Below are 21,638 nucleotides of genomic sequence, written 5' to 3' on the forward strand. Positions count from 1 at the left end.
TTTTATTTATTTACACTGAAAGTTTTTTCATCGTACATATATTTAAACAAATATTACACTGAAAATCAAAAGATTGACAGTTTTAGTTTTTATAGGCCAGTACCACTTTAAAGCAGAACAATAATTCTAAAAAAAAACAGAACGTAACATTATCATGTCGTCATTGCCACATTTTAAAGAAATGCTTACCATTCCCTTTTTCCTTTTCTTTAGAAAATCAAGTTGAGGGAAGTAAATTGACTTAATATTTTCCACATTTTCAGGATTATTTTATGTAGCCGTTTCCATAGCATCATTCACCAGGTGCATTTGTTCATCAAAATTAAAAATAGAACTTTGAAGGTCTGACAGTTGTTTCTGCTTTGACATAAATTCATGATATTTTTTAGAACAGATACTGCTACTATTTTTTAATACTCCTTCTGATGCCATTAGAATATTCAATTTTATTGGTTTCTTCTACAAACATGTTGAAATATTTAATAGTCGGTTTGAAGACTTTCAAGTGTGCAACATTCTTTTTCTGTTCTTTCTTCTTTGCTAAGTTTCATGTTAAAAAATGCTACTATTTATGCCTTTTTACTATTTCTATTTAAAGTATTTATAATCTGGTAGCTCATCTTAAACCTTCCTCCACCATAATCTCCTACAATTTTAACTTAAATATCTTTTTCAGGAATGAACTTATGATGTAAAAGACCATTACAGCTGCATAAAAACAAAAATATAAATAGTTTGGCAACTTTCTAACGCACACAAATTATATAGATCTTATTTTAATGCTGTAAGCTACACTAGCAGTGTTAAAAATTGCTTTAATGTTAGAGTTGGCAAATGTAGCATATATTATTTGCAAATTGACATATGCTACATTTGCTAAACTGGCGCTACTCGACTTTCTCCCCCCCCCCCCCTAATTTTATGATTGATTCTGATAGAGAATTTTATGCTGATTCAGAAAAATATAAAAACATAGACCTGAAAATTAACAGAAAGTGCTCTAATTCGAAGTCAAAGTTGTAAAAAATCCCACTAAAAACCCTAATATTCGCCATTTTTTTTTAAAACGCTTTCATTTTTAACGAAAATTAATTACCGTTACATTGCGCAATAAACAGACCTGGTTTCCATAAGCCTTAGCATAATTATTTTAAAGTATGGTAACGAAAGTGTTATAAAGAAATGAAATTAATAGAAGACTTCAAATAAAGTTTGAAATTGATGAATAATTATTATTGTATCGTACGCTGGTTTTTTTTATTAAAAAAAACGGTTTGAAGGTTACATTTTCTAAACTTTATATGTGATAGAACAACTATGAACTAAGTTTCAAAAGTTCTTTTTTTAGGAAAAAAAACTGTTGAATTTTTTTTAAAAATTTATTACAAAAGTACATTACTTGCAAAATAGTTTATTCTCTAATAATCAAAAAACGGCTATTTTCATTGCCACAAAAAATTGTGCAAGATAAACATACTTTAACGAATTTTTTAACGTAAAAACCATGCTATTAATAATTTGCTTTTGTCAGCTATAAGTTCATTAACTTATTATTTTCAAAATGAATATTAGGGTTATAGTATTAGTATTAGGCGAATATTAGGGTTTTTAATGGGATTTTTTACAACTTTGACTTCGAATTAGAGCACTTTCTGTTGATTTTCAGGTCTATGTTTTTATATTTTTCTGAATCAGCATAAAATTCTCTATCAGAATCAATCATAAAATTAGGAGGGGGGAGAAAGTCGAGTAGCGCCTGCTAAACTAACTTTTTTTCTAATGATTTTAATTTTTGTTTAGGTAAATTTAGACATTTCTAGTGGATCAAGATGTGTTGTTAGTGGATCAATTTGTGTTGGTAGATCTTTGACATAACCCCAAGGTGCTAGAATTATTTCAAACTTTCCATTCTCTTCTTTGTTTAAGATGAAAAGACTTTTTTTCAACCACTTTTTCATCTCTAGACCAGGTTTCAGCAACTTTTTAGAGAATACGAATTTATAAACAACGCTAGCTCCTTGAGTTTTAGTACTTGTGCATAGTTTATAACCAGCAATATTGTCATCACTTGTAAGTCATCAAAGTAAAGTAAAAAAATTGAATGCTCAGTAAAATTTGCTTTGTTATGTTGTATATAGAATAAATTTCAGATTTTATTTTATTTTGAACTTAAAATTCTCAGTTTTACCTTTATCGACAGCTGCTTTTTCACTTTTTAATATTCGCGCCCAATTAAATTTTAAGGTTTTTTTAAGGCATATGTAAACTTAGCTTAAAATAGGAAACAGTTTTACAAATAAAAATCTTTTTAAAAAAATTTACATTTTTTAAACAGATTTTTATTTGTAAAACTATTTGAGAAAATTATTTGTAACTTTTGATAAATCATAAATTTTTTTAAGGTTTACATCGCTTTCTATTCATTCCTGCCTGCAACCACTTTTTAGTTTTGCGATTTGACCCCGGACATTGTCATACATCGTTGGATTCGTTACAATGAGTAGAATTAGGGTTGATATGTCACCGAAATCATAAAATTCCTTTTAACAAAATATTTACGTTTTAGGGGCCGAAAGGGCCCAATTTAGGAATTTATCCCCCAAATTCAGGACGTAAGTAAAAAAAATAACTTGGAAATATATATGAATATATATATATATATATATATATATATATATATATATATATATATATATATATATATATATATATATTTATTTATTTTCTTTGTAGATAAAAAAAAAATACTTATAATGTTGCATCCACAAAAAAAGTGTGATCATGACACAAACCGAAAAAAGATTTGTTATTTTTGCACTCAACAACATCAAGACCATTAAATAAGCAAGCGATAAAAAAGAAAGTGTCCACTATTAATTTAAATTGCAATGATACAAAAAATCCACTCTGCATATGTGATAAATGTAGAAGTAATATACGTCGAAAAAACTACTTGCCGGATTTAGTGATAGACTGGACTAAAAATGTCGTTACACCTTAAACCAGAAATTCTACAAGTTGTCAAGGTAAAATATGCAAACTCACCAGTTTAAGTAGAAGAGCCGGAACAAGAAGAAGAAGTAGTAAGTTTTCCAAGTCGCGTGTACCCCACGAAAAAATATGTTAATCTTGTCTTTCAAACATTGGGAAGGGAAAGAAGCACAAATGTGGAAATAAAATGTTAGCTGTAAAAACATATGAAAAACTTCAAACCTCAGCTAAAGTTAAGGATCAGATTGCTTCTCAAGTCATCTCAGAAAAATCATATGAAGAAGTATCAAAAAGAATTAAACTTTCTACAGGTGCAAAACCTTTACAAATATCATTAGGGTCCTTAAAAAATAAACATAGACAGATCACCTTGATTTATTAAGGATTCAATCAAGACTTACTTTGTCCAACAAGAAACCAATACAGCTGCCAAAAGAACTCAGGTAAGAACAATTTTTAAATAAAGATATTTTTTACTCTTTTATGTAATTTAGTTAGCCTAAATGTATATACATATTTTTTTAATCGAACATCAATTAAAGGGAAAACTTGCATATAAGCAAACCTACAAAAAGTACTTCCAGTAATTGATAGTGCACTTGAAGATTTATTTATAACTGATTATCAAGAATCAGAATTTAAAAAAGCAAATTTAAAAGTAAAGGAAAATTTCCTATTATTAAGTGCACCAATATTGAGGAGTTTGTAAATTTGCTTATTGTGATTAAAGAGGTGAGTTTAAGCAATCAAACAGTCAAGCTCGGTATTGATGAAGGAAGAGGCTTTCTGAAGGTAAATAATTTCATTCTAAATATGTTTATGAGAACTATTATTCAGTCAAAACTAAAGAAAAATTGTAAAAATAAAAATCTTATTTTAGATCTGTTAGAACCTATTGTCAGATTGTGAGAGCGAAGGTTTAGAACTTGACAAATACAATCATGAAGACATAGCTACAATAGTACATATGAAGAACCTCAGAATTTAAAATATAAAGAAGGTTCTGTAAAAGCTTCTTTTTTACTAGCTTTAGTTCCGAATGTTCCTGAAAGTCACTACAATGTTTCTATATTAATGAACTGTCTAAATTTAGATAAAATAAAACACTCATTTGTAGCTGATCTTAAGCTTTGTCAAATAATGTGTGGTTTATCTCCAAGCGCTATGGCTACACAACCTTGCCATATATGCGAATGGAAACGAATGCAACCATTTAAAAAAGAGAAGCTTAGAAATTTTGGTTCTTTAGAGGAACAGTACACAAAATATTTTCAGGTGCAACAAAACGTAATGCTAAAGAATTTTAAACAATTCGGTTAAGTCTTGTTTTGGACAAAAACTTCATAACAATTTTCAAACACATATTAAAAACTTTGAAGATCACTACAGAACACTTGTTGAAGACTATGGAATAACTGTTTCATTGAAATTTCATTTTATTATAAAATATATAGGTGCTTTTTGTGCAGTAAGAGGGCGTGGATTTGGCTGCTACTCTGAACAAGCTGTTGAAGCAATTCATTATAGTTTTGTTAATGAATCTTGGAATAGATTTAAAGTTTCCAAAAGTAACAGCTCCTTTTCCGAACATTTGAAAAAAGCTGTTATCAGTTTTAACGGAAAAAACTTTGTAAATATTGCAAATGGGAATCTATGTTTTAACTTTACTAAAATATAACTTTTTTATGATAATGTCACAAAAATATGTTTATTAATAAACAGAATCTTAATAATATAAAACATTAGTTAATTTCAATGGTTTGTATGTGTATATAATATAGTTGCATTTTACAAATGACATATTCATGACAGTCATATCCAAACGATATATTCTATTTATGAATTATTTTCACAAATTAAATGACTATAACTTTTAAATAATTGATAAATTTAATAAATAAATTTATTTTAAAAAAAGAATAAAAAAAATCCACGAATTTGGGAAAATATTCCTAAATTGGCCCCTTTTGGCCCCTAAAACGTAAATAATTTGCTAAAGAAATTTTATGATTTCGGTGACATATCAAGCCTAAATCTACTCATTGTAACGAATCCAACGATGTATGACAATATCCGAGGTCAAATCGCAAAATTAAAAAGTGGTTGTGTATTTCTATTTCTGTAGCATGTGCATAATAACAGCGCTGTTACACTTTAAGTAAACGACCGTGCCCGAAGTAATGCGCAGGGTATTAGCACAGTCCAACAGAATCACTCTCATATTGTTGAAAAAAAACTCTCATTACAAAGTTGAAATGAAACTATTTTATCCAAGAAAATAAATTGCATTTGAAAGTTCTTAAGTTTTATTCTATCACAAAAAAGGCCAAATGATAGATTTTACAAAATTTTTAAGTTTTACAGCATTGAAAATGATCTAGATGCGCAAGAAAGATCCACAGATAATAGATCCTGAGCAGAAATACTACATAAATGAAAAAAGAGGTGTACAAGACAATACAAAATGTATTAAGTTAATTATGATTTTCAAGAACAATTAATTTTACAAGTGTTTGTTGTTGAAATGGACCACACACAATTCAAACCTCTTTTCATAGTCTAGATGGGTTTTGTTCCTTTATTTACCTCAACCAGTGAGTCTGGAAGCTGTGGTGCATGGATTCGAGAGATTGTTCAATAAATGTGCCAAGGGACATTTTTTTCATGGCAATAAAGTCCTTGACATAAAAAAACACTGCATGAACTTTCGAAGTAATGGTGGTTCTTTGAAGGTTAAAGGTTGGAGCAGTGAAACAGCGGTTTTCTCCTCATAATCATCAACCAGAGTGATGTCAAAACAGGCGCTGACCCCACCACCAAACTTTTGGAATGTATTAATCTGGTCAAAGACCCTGAAATACACAATCTGACTCACCCAGTCTTTGAAGAAGGTCTCTGTTTTCAGAGGTTTGTGGAAGTCATTTCCTGTAAATGGAGCTCCTTGAAAAGGCTCTATCTAAATGTGAAGAGCTTTAGGCCATTCCATTGTTTTTTGCCACACTTCCATCAATGTCCTGAACAGATAGTAGGTGTCTCCAAAAAGGATATGGAGCCCTATCGGAGGAATCACTTCTAGGATGAGCTTGATGTTAGGTGCAGGAATCAGAAGTTCATCAACATTTTTGAAGACTTTGGCTTTCCTGATTCACCACCAAAAGCCTTAAACTCTCTGTACAGCTATCTGATGGAACCTAAGGTTTGACAAGATTCAAATTCTAATTATAACATGTAATTCTTCTTAAGATTTGGCAGGTTTTGTTGTAAGTGTTCTATATTAGACTCCTAAATCTTTGTAGCTCAATGCAAAACTAATTTTTTTTTTTTTTTTCCCTAAAAAGTAAATATGGAGCTGATTTTCTTTTTATGTTGGTAAAATGGATTATAGCAAGTCTTCGGATTACCAAACCCCAATGCTTACTTCTGATGCATACTTGAAGAATTTTTAATTTTTAGTCATGTGACATTAGAAATTTAAACCTTGCAAAAATGTTTGAAAAAATATTTACGTTTCAAGGATTGTTACATACCTTACTAAAAGGTGAAAATCGCTTTTCAATACTTTCAAAATGTATTCTGTGAAAAGAAGTTCCACTTCAAGCAGGGCCGGATTAAGCCTTTTTAGTGCCCAAGGCAAAAACCCACATTAGTGCCCCTTTCTACCCGGGGCCCCTTATTTTTCGCTGACTGTGACCGCTGGTATGTTCAATATTATGCAAAGAAAACAGTTGCTAACAAGTATGTTTGTAGTTTGTACTATTATCACTCATATAAAACCTACAATAAAGTATTTCTGTATTAAAATTAAAAGTTAATAAATTTCAGCCTTGTCGACGAGTTAGGTATACTAACATGCAGTTTTTATGAGTAGCGCTTTGTTTGTGATTATCAACATAAATGTTATTTTTCCAGTCACTGAACCTATTTTTATCAGCAAAATTTGTGGAACCTGCAGATACAAAAAGTTTACATACAAAGCAGTACACAGATCCCGTGAATGGTGAATACAATAAACACTCTCTCCTGTACTGCTCACCATTCGCTTTGTGCCAAAAGCTTTTGGAAACAATATCTTGTTATTTTTCCTCCAGCATAAATACGGCAAGATTTATCAAAGGGACCAAAATGGTGCTGACAGTTAGTAGGACCACAGTCAACCCAGTAAGCCACATCATAAGCGGAAAAGTCAATCCACAGACCTGGATATATTGCTTGATTAATTTTATCATTTTCATCTTTATCATCAGCATCTTTATCATCATCTTTAGCAGATTGAAGAGGGTAACACTTACAACAAATTTCATTATCAAGCTCTATTGCAGTGTCTGGATTTGCAGAACAGCCTATAGTAGACTTATCAAGAGGGCCGATAGCGTCAGTAAAATCCTTTTTTGCCGGTTGCTGATCTAAAACTAAATAACTTGTTAATTTTCTGCTCGTAGCTTTCACAACAGAAATAGTGTGCTCTTTTTCTTTAGCTTGTTTTCTCTTTTGTGCACCACTTAACTGAACACGTTTCATTTTGGGATCTGAAATTGAAAAAAGTATGCGAAAAGATGTAAATAAAAATGATTAAAAGATATAAAACGAAAGTGTAATTTACATAAAAATAAAAAAATAATGCAAAATAAGGCTAAAAAACAACAAACTTAAGGTGTAAGCTCCTATAAATAATTCCTTTATATCAGAATCAATAAAAATGATAAAACAAATGATAAAACAGCTTTAATAATAGTTTCACTTTGTTAATAAAAAAATATCCTCAAGTGAAGTCGTTAAAGCGCAAAAAAAAAAAGTCATTAAAGTGCAAAAAAAAAAAATTAGTTTAAAAAAAAGCTTAATAGAAAAAATCGGCTCATTCATAGCTTAATTTTTAAGCATTCAAGATTTTACCAAACATGAATGGTGAATTTTTATTATAATGTATTTCTTCATTTTCATAGCACTTGTTCTGTTTTCAGTTGTTTCTGAACTTAAATTTGTTAAAAAAAAAAATTTCTTGAGGACTTGTGGTGCCCCCAAACGCTTGGTGCCCAAGGCAAATGCCTTGTTTGCCTAATGGTTAATCCAGGCCTGACTTCAAGTTTGGTTTAACATGTGACATTGTGAAAGGATTTGAATAACATTGTGAAAGGCTTTGAGAGAAGTGCAATGCTACTGGATTTCTAGAAATGAAATTCGAAAATATTGCAGACAAAAACTTTAAAAAGTCCAAACAGCTGGCAACAACAAATTTAAGGTACATAAATACATATAGTAACCACTGTTGTCTACACGCATAATTACATATAATAATTACACTGAAGTTTAAAAGTATAAATACAGCAAATAAATATCATAAAGATATAAATACAGCAAGTAATCAATGTAGTAAACATTACCATATTAGATATCAAATAAACATATCGGCAATTAAATGAAAAAAGTGTCTCACTTTGCCCAGGATATGAAAGCATTTCACAATTTGCTCAAACAAGAGAATTAAGGATGTGTGAGGATAAATGTGAACTGTCTTATATTGCCCTTCATCTTATTTTGCCTGGCATTACCTTAGTAACATTTCGAGATGTTTAACTGATTTGGCTTTCCGTAAGTACATGTATCTGCCTCAACCAATAGCTTTGTGAGGCGTAACTCTTGCTGTCAATATTAGTATATGATCACAACCATGGCACCTTTTTATTTTGCACAATAGTGAAAATGTTACCATGAAATGAACCTCGGCACATTTTTTTTTTTTTTTTTTTTCTAAGAATGAAATCTTTAAAAGAAGTCTTTGTTTATTGTTATGTTTGTTTGTAAACTATGATCTAAGTAATGTTGATAGAAATGATAAAAAATTATAATAATAAATAATAACTATAAAAATAGTAATATTAATACAACAACAACAACAGGAGCAACAACAACACTTATTGGTTGAGAATTTGTCAACCGATAGGTGTAGGTTTGTTGCACGTTGATATATTTAAACAGAGAAGTTATTTAAAACACGTTCAACTTTTTGTAAACAGCTTTTGTAAATTTTTTTTTTATGTTTTATCAATTCCTTTTTACAAAACATTGTTTAAAAAGTGTTCTAATTAAATTCAAAAATCAGAAAAGCTGATAATAATTTATTTTACAAATATAAAAGTTGTGAAAAAGATTGACAAAATTGTTCAGATGTTAAAGATAAAAACATCTCCTTAGCAAAAAATTCTTATAACTATGACGTAATAATATGATATCGCGGTTTTCCTAATGCTGCACCGAAATTATATGGTAAGTCATCTGTCTGCTTTGGTTTATAATTATGAGTTTAATTGCGAATTTAAATCAAAACAAAAGAAAAAACTTTTCAGATTAAACTTGAAATCATTAACCATTTCTTTAAAAAGTTTGAGAGTATCTGTCTTTAAGTTTCAGCCAGAAGCGTTTTCAATCTAAAGCAAAATGGAGGGTTAAAAATGGCGAATGTTAGACTTATTATACTTCTTTCAGAAGTTTTAATTATTTACATTAACAAGATTAAATCAGGTTTGCATATTGATTTTTACATCAATATATAACTTTTATATTGATATATGCTTTTTGTATTGCCATGTTATAGTATTCCTGAATGGTTTTTATAATATAATGAAAATAAATACCTATATGAGATATTATCATGTAGATGAGGATGAAAGTCCCTGAAAAATTTCAAACTGATTTCATCCTAACTTCTTCCAAATGATTCCTGTTTGTTAATCTCCCATTAAGTTTATTTTTAAGTCATAAATCTTTTTCTCAATAGTTTTAATTTCATTTTTAATCTTCTAAAACAAAATCTTCAGCTACACATCGTAAAAATTTAAATTGCTTTTGATTAGTTTTTTAGTATTATTTTCTCAAGTATTTTCCTGATTACTATTTTTTTAGAGTTTTTTTTTTATATTACTTTCTGAATATTATTTTTGGGCTTATGTGGATTTGTGTATGTTTGCACAAATGTATTTAGATAGCGCAACAATCCTACAAAGCTCTGCATCGAATGGAACTGCTGTAAAGTCATTTATTTCTGAAGACTTTTCAAAAGCTTTTCAATTTTCATTCAAAAATCTTACAGTAACACTAAAAAGAGGGATAAAATCAGATATAGTCTCAGTTATTCTTTGGGCTATTGCAGGTACCATTGTAATCACTGGAATTGTGGCAATTGCTTGTCTTTGTCGCTTTAAAAAGAGAAACCACCCTGGCCACATCAGTAGGCATGTAATCGCAAACTTAAATAGGAAACTTTTTAACATAAAACATTGTAAATCGACGAAAAAAGTTAAAATAAAAGTCAATGTTGAAAAGATGGAAAAGAAATTACCGATAAAGTATAGAGGAAATAATGGAGATGTAGTGAGAGGAGCAGCCGATTCTCTTTCTGACTACACACAATTTAAGATATTTTACACAGAAAACTCAGGTTTTGAAATAGTCAGTTCAAATATATAAAAAATAAATGTATATGTAAAAAAAAATAGTTCTGTAAAAAGCTATTAAGCTCTAGTATTGTGTGAAACATAGAAATTATACACGTTCGCGCGTTCGTCTGCCCTCGCATTTATTTTGATTAATGCGTTGTTTTGTGTTTTTGTTTTGTGTTTCTGAATTTGGTTGCTACAATGAATCAAATCGTAGTGGTTATTTATTAAAAAGTAAATTTTTTCTCATAAATAGGAAATAAAGCACCGAAAAAACGTGGTGATGAAAAAATCATACAATTAAGAAAGCAGTATCTCTAATCGACATGTTAAATCATCTTTATTACAAATAAAGCAGATTTTTTCTTAATTCTTTCAAAATTTCATTAAGTTTGTTACAAACGTTATTAGAATTTTTGCAACATTGTGAAATTTTTTATAACTACGACAGAACATCAAAAAAACGCAAAAAACGCTGCGCTGTGCTGCACTTCCGGGATTTAAAATTTGATTTAAAAGAAGAACAAGCTTAATAAAAATTCCTATTAATTTAAAATAAATTCCTATTAATTTAAAATAAACTCCTGTTTTAATTTAAAATAAATTCCTATTTTAAAATAAAATAAATTGCATCTAATTATAAATGTTCCGTTTATTTTTTTACTTTTTTATTTACTTTTGTTACTTATTTTGATGAAAGTTATTTAAATTTACGTTTCATTTCTTAAGTCTATTTCATAATTAAATATTTCATAATCAAATATTTCATAATTAAATATTTTTATCTAAGTTCTTAAGTTATAACATCGTCCTTAAGGATTTGACGGAGGAGCTTAACACAAAAAATTTCCAATTGGTTTCAGTTAATGTAAATGCTTTCGAAGAAGCTAAGACACGATGCATTGGAACATACTCTAAGACGTTGCAACATTTCCAGGAAATATTTTTTGTAATCAGAAAAAACTCCTCATTTCAAAAATCAAAAAAACAACTTTTTTTCATTAGAGAGAAAACTAAAAAATTCCTGTGGGAAATTTATTTTAAATGCCCAGAAATTTTATTGTTCAAAATAGGTAACTAAGAAGCATGGGACCTACTAAAAATTTCTAGAATGTTGATACTGATGTCGAATGAGGATGACTTGCAAAAACTTAATGTAATTGAAGCTAACTCAATCCTGCCCCGACCCCTTATAGCCTCTTTCTTAGAACTACGTCTTCTACCACCATAAAATTTCTTTTTATGCTCTATCATAAACTGGATCAAAGTTCACGGACAGATTTCAAGTTTCGTCAAAGAAACACTATTTATTTAAGATTTGGCTATGCAAAAGTTTAAGTCCCCCCTTCCATTTACCTCCTTAGCTATCTTTAAATGGTCGTAAATTTTAAACGAGGAAAACTTTTTTAATGAAATTTGAAATCTGTTGATGAAGTTTGATATTGTCTAATACTACTCACACATTAAAAAAGGAGTTTTTAGGAATTTAGTTTTTAGGGAGGGCTTTTAAGGGTTGAGTAGGGTTTATTACAATTACTTTACTACAATCATGAAATTTCTTTTTATGTTCTATCATAAACTGGTTCAAAATTCAAAGGCAGATTTCATGTTTCATCAAAGAAAGTAAAAAAACAGCTTAAAGCTGTCTATTTTTTAGCCAACTTATTGGAAGTATTACCTTCCAATCAATGCTTTGAACTTGGTAGGATATTTTGCAGATGTTTATCTCAAACAGATATTAGTTAACAAACTGCAATCCAATTCTTATTTACAAACAAAATTTTTCCAATCTTATTTGAACTTTTGTCTTTGACACTTTAAAGTATTTGTAGACCAGGAAAATTTAACTTTCTTATTTCACTGAAAAAAAAGTTTTTCAGTGAAAGAGAAAAAAAATATCATTGCAAATCAGCGACAACGATGAAAATTTCAAAAAGAGAACTATTAAAAGAAACGTGTACAGTTGCTAATGGATCCGGTATTAGTGAAAGACAACAGCTACTTATTTTGGGAAAGACTTTAAAATTAGGTGGAGCAGCTTTAAATGATGTTATACTTTCTAAATCATCACAGTTGATAGAGCAAACTCAGCTAACAGAGTTGAAGAAGCTAAGTTAATAGAAGATACTTGGATTCCACCTGAATATTTGGAAATTCATTGGGATAGAAATACATTCAAGCAAGCTACTGGAAAAAAGGAATAACGACTTGCTGTGTATGCAGGGCCACATCCTAAATTGCTTTGTACTCCAAAAGTTGCTGACGAGACTGTTCAAAAGCAATTTTATTCAGTGATGAACCTAGTTGATAAATGGCAATTAAAAGCATCTGTTGTTGCACTTGTCTATGGTACAACATCTGCAAAGAGTGGAGCATATAATTCTAATTGAGAAGCAAATAGGTCATTCTCTACTCCAACTTGAATGTAGACATCATATTCCAGAGCTCTTTATAAAAGCAACATCCAATGCTATTTGTGGCCTGAACAAATCATCAAGAGTTTAGTTGTTTCAAAGGTTTAAAGAAGAATTTCATAAGCTCAACAAGAATATAAAAGAACTGAGAGTGTGGGACTGGCCTCGTGATCAAAATAGTTTTTTATTTCAACAAGCACTTGAAGTAAAGAAATGGGCAATGGATTGCTTGGAGAGAAAAACATTTTCTCGTGAGGACTATCGCGAACTAGTGGAGCTCACTCTATTTTTTTCTGTGGACATATTAAAAGAGGTTTCCGCATTCGGTATGCTGATTCTGATCATCATGCAAGGTGGATGTCAAAAGCCATTTATTATACAAAAATATTCCTACTATCTTGTACTTTTGAACTTACTGATGAAGAAGCAAGAAAGGTTGAGAGGCACGGTCGTTCAAACTCTGTTAATAAGCGACAGGTTATTGTGCGCAAGCGCAGTTGGATTATGAAAATTTTAGAACTTTCAAAATTGCTATGGACCTTCGTTACAGAATGAATTTTTACTTAGCGACCAATTTTTCATTACTTATCACGTTTTTTAAAATCGTCTACGTTGATAACCAGCTTTTAGACTGTTAGTAATGTCTCGGTAACTTAATTTTATTAAGAAGTAAGTAAAATGAAAGGGGAATATTATTTTATGATTGAAGAGGATCTACCTAAAAAAATTTTTTCTTTGATTTGTTTACAAATTTGGAAGTCTTTTTACATTTTTTTTGAGCGGTAAAACTTAAAAGTTTTTCTACTTTTACTTATATGAATCTTTTAACTTTTTATTACTTATAAAAAATCTTAGCACTCAGTTTTTTTTCTTGTTCAAAATTTACATCTAACCATTGTCCTAAATTGATAACATTTTATTTATATCGTTTGTGAAATAAAAATTGTCCTTATGTAAAAAATTTGACTAAATGTTTCTAATAATTTTAAATAAAATCTTTTACTTTATATGAAGTTTTTTATTGATTTATTAGATTTATTTACTTCATGAATATAAACACTACATAATTCATGTGGTTAAGTTTGATGGTTATTCACAAGAACTATCCAGAAAGTTTTATTATTTTTAGATGAAAACCCATTACAAAAATTTGTATCTTATTTACAGGGTCTGTGGATATTTGGTTGGGAAAAAAAAAGTATCATATTAGAATAAACCAAAAAAGTAACATTGAAATATGTATTCCATGTCATGTTGTCAGATTTAGAGAATGTACACTCATCTAAAAATTTTCAAAACGTTATGATACCAAAAATAATATGATCAAAAGAATGAAATCAACAACACTTCTTTTAAATATCAACTGGAGAACTCATTGTGATGAATGCTATTGTTGTAAGCAGTTAGAAAAATTCAGTAAAAGTTTAAATGTTTTAAATAAAAAGGTTATTGGTTGCCCTGGTATTGGTAAAAAAGTGTGGTCATCTTCCATGATTGCTACCATTAAAAAAAGCATTGTGACAGCACATGACTTGGAAATAGATATCGAAGAACTAAAAAAAGAAATCAACCCTCATTTACAGCTTTACCAGTGTAATTTTTATGGTAAAATACCAAAACAACCAGCAACTCTAAAAAAATGTGAACACTTATTTTGTATTTTCTGTCTTGTGGAAAATATAAAGGTTAACCAACTCAATGGAACATTATGTCCAAAATATAAACAGCTTATTTTACCTGAAGATTTGATTTTCAGTATTAAAACAAATTCTCTTTTAATTATGTTGACTGTTGCATGTATATGTAAAAAAAAGTTTAATTCAATCAAAGAATATGATTTAGATATTAATCATAAGTGCATCTGCCTTGATAAATCATTATTATTACCACAATCAGCCCTATCATTATCATCATCAATATTCTCATTTGCATCTAATTTGGTTTCATCATCATCATCATCATCATCATCATCATCATCATCATCATCATCATCATCATCATCATTTATTTATTTAACAACAACATTTCTAATTTAAATTAAGGCATTTTTTTTAATAAGCATTTTTTTGTCAATAAAACAGCTGTATTATCTAATTAGATGTAGTTATATTCTCAATAACTGTCTCTACATTACCAAACTAGAAAACCAAGATTACTGTGGCAAAGGCATAACTATGATGAGGGAAAACACCCACATAGCCTTGTCAAAACCATTTAATGAAAAAAAGTTTTTTGTCGCAGTTTGATATCATTTATTTTCTCATTGCCATTAATGTTAGTATATATTTTGATGAAATGGTAGTTTGTTAGCTTAAGCAGAGGCTTAAACAAACCAACAGCAGGAAACCCCTTACTCTTCCAGGTTTTTTTGCAATCTGCTTTTTGGCAACTTTTCATTCGTCCACTATATATATATATACACACACAGTACTGTGTATATATATACACACACAGTACTGTGTATATATATACACACAGTACTGTGAATAAGTTTTAGCCCACTTATTAAAACTCGTGTTTTTTTAACAGATTTTGAATAATAGCTTCCGATTATTTTTTTATATAAAATAATGTCTAACTTCAAACAATACTAAACACTATTTTAACAAACAAAAGCAATATTTTTCAAAATTTTAATTAGATTATTATATTTAGATATCTAACATGTTTATTTTTATTGTATGCTGACCTAAACCCAATTCGTTTCAGCTCGTTTGTTTTAGTTTGCTCTTGCATTTTTGTTTATTTATTGCTGTGAAGGCTTCATATTAGATGATAGTACAGTTTACAAAGATATTTCATATATACTGTGTGTTTAATCTTATTTTTTTGTTTTTTTAAGAGCGAAACTTCTCCTAATTTACATTGTTTTTTTTTGTTTTTTGGTTTTTTTTTTCTTTTGCATTATTATTTTTATTGTTATTTAAGTAATTAAAGGGGTAAAATTCCACTACTGGAACGTAAAAAAATTATCGTGCTTCATGAAGAAGGTTATTCTCATCGAGAAATTGTCCAAAAAACAAAATATTCAAGGACAGCCATTAGAGAAATTATAAAAAAATTTAAAAACACGGGATCTCTTGAGGATAAAACTCAAAGTGGAAGACCTCCAAAGCTTACAAAACATGACATAAAGTATTTTAAAAATGTGTCTCTGCAAAATCGGAAAAAAATCTCCAGTGAACTAGCCCAAGATATTTAGGCTGCGACTTGGACAAATGTTTCCTCATCTTGCATTCGACGACATTTGCTAAAAGCTGGGTTAAGAGGGTGTGTTGCAGTTCGAAAGCCTTTACTAGGTTGTGGCAATAAAGAAAAAAGACTTAAATATGCAAAACAGCATAATAATTGGACGCAAGGAATGTTAAACCGTGTACTATACACAGATGAATCAAACTTTGAATTGTTCGGTAGCAGAAGACGACAGTATGTAAGAAGAAGGGTAGGAGAGGCTTATCGCCCTGATTGTCTACATCCAACAATAAAGCATGGGGGAGGTTCTGTTTTAGTTTGGGGTTGTATTTTATCATCTGGAGTAGGTGATTTAATCAGAATTGATGGCAAACTGACAGGAGAACAGTATAAAGAAATTTTAAGACATTATGCAATACCATCTGGAATGAGACTAATTTGTAATAATTTCATTCTACAGCAAGACAATGATCCCAAACATTGTTCACGAGTGGCCAAAAAATATTTACAGGACATGTGTGAGGAGGGAGTTCTCGAAGTAATGAACTGGCCTCCTCAAAGTCCAGAGTTGAACATTATTGAACATATTTGGGATTATTTGGATAAAAAAGGCTGAATATAACCCCAAAAATGTCGAAGAATGTTTTCGAATATTAAAAAGAGAGTGGGACAATATTCCACAAAATTTCATTACAAATTTATATGAATCAATTCCCAGGAGATTCGCTTCTGTGATCAACGCAAAAGGCGGACATACGAAGTATTAATTGTTCTTTCTTTTTGTATCATATTTTATCAAATTATTTCTAGATATTTTTGTTTATAATATATGTGTCTATAATCCTGATTTTATTTTACTTCATAAGTCCTTTATATTTTTACGATAAAATCAAAAATAATTATAAACATATATAAATGGGTAAAAGATAAAATTTTGGCTTATATTTCTTGTGTTAAAAGATAAACTTGTTTTATCATGTTTATATATACAAATATATTTTGGAAATGTTTGAAAAACATTTTTGTATTTTAAAAGTATAATGAAAGTTCTTGTATCATGTCAAACATTAAAAAAAAAAAAAAAAAAGGCTAATCACATAATTCAGTGAAAAATGTTGAAAGTGTTAAAGAAAAAATTAACCACTCTGTTTAGAGCACATTTTTAATCTAATTTGACCAAAATTTTAACTCAAGGAAACTTCAAGCTAATTTTAAAAAAATTTAATCTTTAAAGTTGATGAGTAAAAAGTTGCCAAACAGCTGAAAACATTGCATCAATATATGTCCTTGATCCTAAAATAGCACACAAATTTTTATTGTAATAACAAAGAATAAAGAGACTAATTATGAATACAAAACAAAAGTAAATAAACCTGTAAGAGTTAGGAGTGAGAAGAGAAGTAATTAAAATTAAAAAAAAACACCTGAAAAACTAAGCAAATCTTGCTATTGGTTTGCCTAAGCAAACCAATAGCAATCAAACCCAATTCAGAAGGTAAAAAATATCAAAATGTAAAAGAAAAAATGTATGTATGTATGTAATGTATGTATTTATGTGTGTACATATATATCTGTGTGTGTGTGTTTGTGTGTTTATTTACAAGAAGAAAAAATTGAGTGCTAAGATCTGATAAAAGTGTTAAATACTATAAAAACTCATCTGAATTTAAAAAAAAAATTATTTAATTTCTACGCTCAGAAAATTAGATAATATATTTTTAAAAGTGTAAACAAATCAGCATATTCAAGAATGTTAATTTACTTAGAAAAGCGCAACTTTAAACTTTTTGATATAATCTTTATCTTATTGAATCATTTTCTTATGCAGCGTCGGCCTTAGCTTTTTTGACAGGTTGGGCAAAACTTGTGAACGCGCCCCTAGGTATATATGGGTGGGTTGTTACCATTAACAACGAGACCAATGCTCTAAAATGATGAACAAGAGTGCTAAAGGGAATATATAGTTTAATGCAAAGAGATCCATATTGTGCATCAAGTTTCTTATTTAATTAATTTTTTATTAAAGTTATAAACTTAGACTTTTCATGATATGGGTTTATAGAAATGAGTGACTAAATAAATAGACAACGCAACGCTGCTTTTAAAATAACAAATGTTTTTATTAAACATAATAATCCTCTAACTATATAAACAAGAGTTATTAAATTTTAAAATGTAACTTTTCTAGCTTTTTTTGTCCACGAAATCTCTTATCAAACTAGAAAAATCTAAATTTTCATCTATTTCTTGCTCGATTGATAACATAGATAGAGAATTAAGTCGATCTTGCAACATGGTATTTCTTAAATATGTTTTGATTAACTTCAGTTTAGAAAAACTACGTTCTCCACTAGCAACAGTAACAGGTATTGTAAGAAGAATGCGCAGAACAATCCATGTATTTGAATAAAACTCTTGTAGACAATATTTTTAATAAAGTTCAGTACAAAAAGTGGTGTCATCTCTTTTGTATTTATTTCATTTTCAACATTGCTTAATTTATCTTTAACAAAAAACTGCACACTTATTAGTTCGTCGCATAGCAAAGCACCATCAATTTCTGATTTTGCATTTACAGTTAAATTTTCTTGTAATTGTTTACACAATTTTAAAAGTTCATTCTTGATGGGCAAATTATCCAAATTAAATAAAAAGCTCCATATACTTACATATTCATTAAGTTGTTCAAATCTTTCATTTATTGACGACAGACATGTATCTAATAAAGGGTTAAAAAATGTCACTTCAAGTTTCTTCTCGGGATTTTGAATTGGTTCGTCAGCAGCATTTTCATCATAATGACGTTTCACTCGTCGCACTCTTTTAAGCGGCTTAAATATTGGATCGATGTTTAAATCTTCAGCTAACTCTTTGGCATCAATCGTTGTTTGTTTAAAGCAAAACGTTCTGTAATTTTCCAAAAATGTCATGCATTTTTTCAACATTTCAGCGCACTGTATTATATCCATGTCTTTGGCTTGCATTGCTTTACTAACAACGTTTATTGGGAACAGTATATTGTACCATGCAATTAAAGAAACTAAGAAACTATAGTCTTTTAATTGTTCTGCTAATGTTTGCGCTTCGTGTGCAATATCGGGAGTTTTGGTTTCAGTTTCATATATAGTAATTAAAGCATCATGTACGCTGCTTATTTGGTATCGGATGGCTTTGAGGCTCTCAATTTTGGCTTCCCAACGAGTGTCGCATAATCGTTTAAGAGTGAAGTTTGTTGTATGACTAAGTAAAACATTCCAGCGTGAAGTTGATGCAGAAAATAATGTGAATAATCTTTGTATTATGCCAAAAACGTTAATTGGAATTTAGTGAAGACTGCGCTGCGTCACAAATAACCAAATTGAGAGAATGACTTCCACATGGAAGGTAAAAAGCCAAAGGATTCAAATCTAATATTCGCTTTTGTAGACCTATCTTTTTACCTTTCATATTTGCACCGTTATCGTAACCTTGCCCTCGACAAAAGCTTATATTCAGACCAAAATCTTTTAAAGCTCCAATTATGATTTCTGTTAAACCAAGACCTGTCGTGACGTTAACATTGAAAAAACCCAAGAAAGTGTTCATTTATTTGTATAGGATATTCTGATATATTTACAATTCTAATCGTAAGCGAGAGCTGTTCTTTGTGAGATACGTCAGGAGTGCAGTCAGCAATAATAGAATAATATGTACTTTTTAGAGCTTTGGATATAATTATGTTGGTTAATTTTGATGCCATTATATCTATCATTTCATTTTGAATGGTTGTTCCACAGTAATGATCAGAAATCTCTCCTTTAAGAGCTAGCGTGACGTGGTTTAACATGATAGGATCAAATTTAGCGAGTAATTGTACCAACCCTAAAAATTTGTCGTTATTAACTGTATACAATTTATCAGAAGAACCTCTGAAGGACATATTGTTTGTTGCCAAGTATAAAGTAATGTTCATCAATCGTTCAAGAACACTTCGCCACCTTAAACTCTCCTTTTCGATTTGCTTTTGTTCTTGTTTATCAATAGTTTCACCAGCTTTCATTCGTATTTCTGTCTCAATCCATAGTTGATAAGCATTTCTGTGTGACTTACTATTTTCGTGAATTTTTTAATGCTTCTATTAAATTCTTCCATTTATTGAATCCATTTCCGTTTAACTTTAAATTCATGTTGAAATCAAAAAGTTTGCAGCAAAAACAAAGTACCGCATCTTTAGAAACTGAGTACACAAGCCAACGTCGTGATATAACCTCACCATTTGAAAGTTTTCGGCTGTAATAAGCATTTGAAAAATGTCGTCTTTTATTACCGCGTGGATATGTGTCCAAATATTGCACCTATATTAATTACATAATCAACAAATTGAATGTTGCGATGAATTGGCCACAGTCTGAGTAATCGATTGCTGTTTCTTTGGTGCGATCATTTACATCACCATCTTGGCCATCATCATTTTCGTTATCGATATCTTTTTCATCGTAGTGAACATTTCCAACTAATACTATTCCGTCTTCTTCATCGCTGGTTGATGTATCACTAAATATATGCGCAACATTTTCTCCTTCCTTTATTTTATTACAATCACTATTTTCCGATGTAAAATAATTTTCAAGTTTTTTATAATTTTTCTTCAAATTATCAACTTTTTCTGCTTTACGTTTTCTGTATTGAGCACCAGATGGTTTCTTATTATTATGAGTTTTAAAAACATTTTTTTCTTTATTATGAGTACTCTCCATTGATTGCTGCTGACAGTTTCTATTTGTCTAAAATTTTGAAATAAAAAATTACTCGCAAGCTAATAATTCATAAACAATTTCCTTATTTATACTTACCTCCTTTTTATTACCGCAAAATTTGAAAACTTGACAAAAACTGAATTTGAATCACAAATACAACTTTAAATTTCTTCTACAAATTAATAAACAACCCGCTCGCAACTCGTACCGAAAATAACGTTTAAAATTCAAACTTTAAATAGATGGAACGCAAAATAATTGGCGCCGAGAAAGATACAAGTACAAAAATGAATTTAAGTCACAAAATATATGCTATGATTGAAACACTTTTTAGCAAAATTATTAATTTTGCATAAAGAATTTTTAACAGTGTAATAATACAATAAATAAATTATTTAAAGAAAATATTTTTATAAAAAAAACAAACATTCGAAAAAATTTAGGTAGACTTATTTTTTCTATTTATTATATTGTTGAAGTTTGCATACAACGTTTGGCGCCCCAGTTTCCTGGCGCCCTTGGGCGGCGCCCAGCCTTGCCCCCCTCTAAGGCCGGCACTGTTCTTATGCAACTGAGATATGCTTATTATGATATTAGTTTTAGAAAGAGTTTAAAATGTTGATTTATATGGAAAAATTTATAAATAATCAGTCAACTAAATAAAAAAACTCGTTGCTACGGACCGTAGCCATTATTAAAATTTGACTTTTTTAAAGTTACTACTGCGCTTGCGTATAATAACTTGTCACCTCTGAACGACCGTGGAGGATGGCTGAGTACATTTGTAAAAGTACTATTTTGCGTAAAAGTACTTTCTTCAATCCGTTATTACCTCTGCTGCTCCAGCTAATGACCTGCATTTCTTTTATTTAATG

The 21,638-nt window shown here is 29.7% G+C and overlaps 2 protein-coding genes and 2 pseudogenes across 7 annotated transcripts; 1 reads left to right on the forward strand and 3 right to left on the reverse strand.

The window, feature by feature from the left end:
* The first annotated feature begins 1,561 nt into the window (after positions 1-1,561).
* On the forward strand, positions 1,562-10,649 carry LOC145180279 (uncharacterized). 5 transcript variants are annotated; one of them, XM_090093493.1, is made up of 5 exons: positions 1,562-1,666; positions 1,801-1,882; positions 2,734-3,434; positions 9,391-9,507; positions 9,968-10,648. In XM_090093493.1, the coding sequence occupies exons 4-5, from the start codon at positions 9,438-9,440 to the stop codon at positions 10,450-10,452; spliced, it is 555 nt and encodes a 184-aa protein (XP_089949619.1). In that variant the 5' UTR covers positions 1,562-1,666; positions 1,801-1,882; positions 2,734-3,434; positions 9,391-9,437; the 3' UTR covers positions 10,453-10,648. The 5 variants fall into 5 exon arrangements, 4 of the variants coding, with proteins under 4 accessions (XP_089949619.1, XP_089949620.1, XP_089949616.1 ...); XM_090093494.1 differs by lacking the exon at positions 2,734-3,434 and having other exon boundaries at positions 9,397-9,507; XR_016454302.1 differs by lacking the exons at positions 2,734-3,434; positions 9,391-9,507 and having other exon boundaries at positions 9,968-10,642.
* Positions 6,728-7,786, reverse strand: LOC149885952 (uncharacterized). The gene is made up of 2 exons (XM_090093495.1): positions 7,638-7,786; positions 6,728-7,517 (listed from the first exon to the last, which is right to left on the reverse strand). Exon 2 carries the CDS (start codon positions 7,507-7,509, stop codon positions 7,021-7,023), a length of 489 nt encoding a protein of 162 aa, XP_089949621.1. The 5' UTR covers positions 7,510-7,517; positions 7,638-7,786; the 3' UTR covers positions 6,728-7,020.
* Positions 10,650-18,143: 7,494 nt separating the features above from the next.
* LOC149885953 (zinc finger MYM-type protein 1-like) lies at positions 18,144-20,795 on the reverse strand (annotated as a pseudogene). The gene has a single exon (XR_016454574.1). The product of XR_016454574.1 is annotated as a zinc finger MYM-type protein 1-like (transcript).
* Positions 19,340-20,763, reverse strand: LOC145191496 (zinc finger MYM-type protein 1-like; annotated as a pseudogene).
* Positions 20,796-21,638: the final 843 nt, after the last annotated feature.

Source organism: Hydra viridissima, unplaced genomic scaffold (genome assembly GCF_058129835.1).
Source record: "Hydra viridissima isolate aposymbiotic clone 2 unplaced genomic scaffold, HvirCarnegie_v1 scaffold_7, whole genome shotgun sequence".
In the NCBI taxonomy this organism is placed as follows: domain Eukaryota; kingdom Metazoa; phylum Cnidaria; class Hydrozoa; order Anthoathecata; family Hydridae; genus Hydra; species Hydra viridissima.

What these genes read in the sequence shown, in the direction of transcription:
- LOC149885952 (XM_090093495.1), bottom strand. Translation starts at nt 7,509, where the DNA reads ATGAAACGTGTTCAGTTAAGTGGTGCACAAAAGAGAAAACAAGCTAAA.
- LOC145180279 (XM_090093490.1), top strand. An exon ending in CATTAACAAGATTAAATCAG is followed by an intron (nt 9,508 to 9,967) that starts GTTTGCATATTG and finishes AAATGTATTTAG; the next exon opens with ATAGCGCAACAATCCTACAA.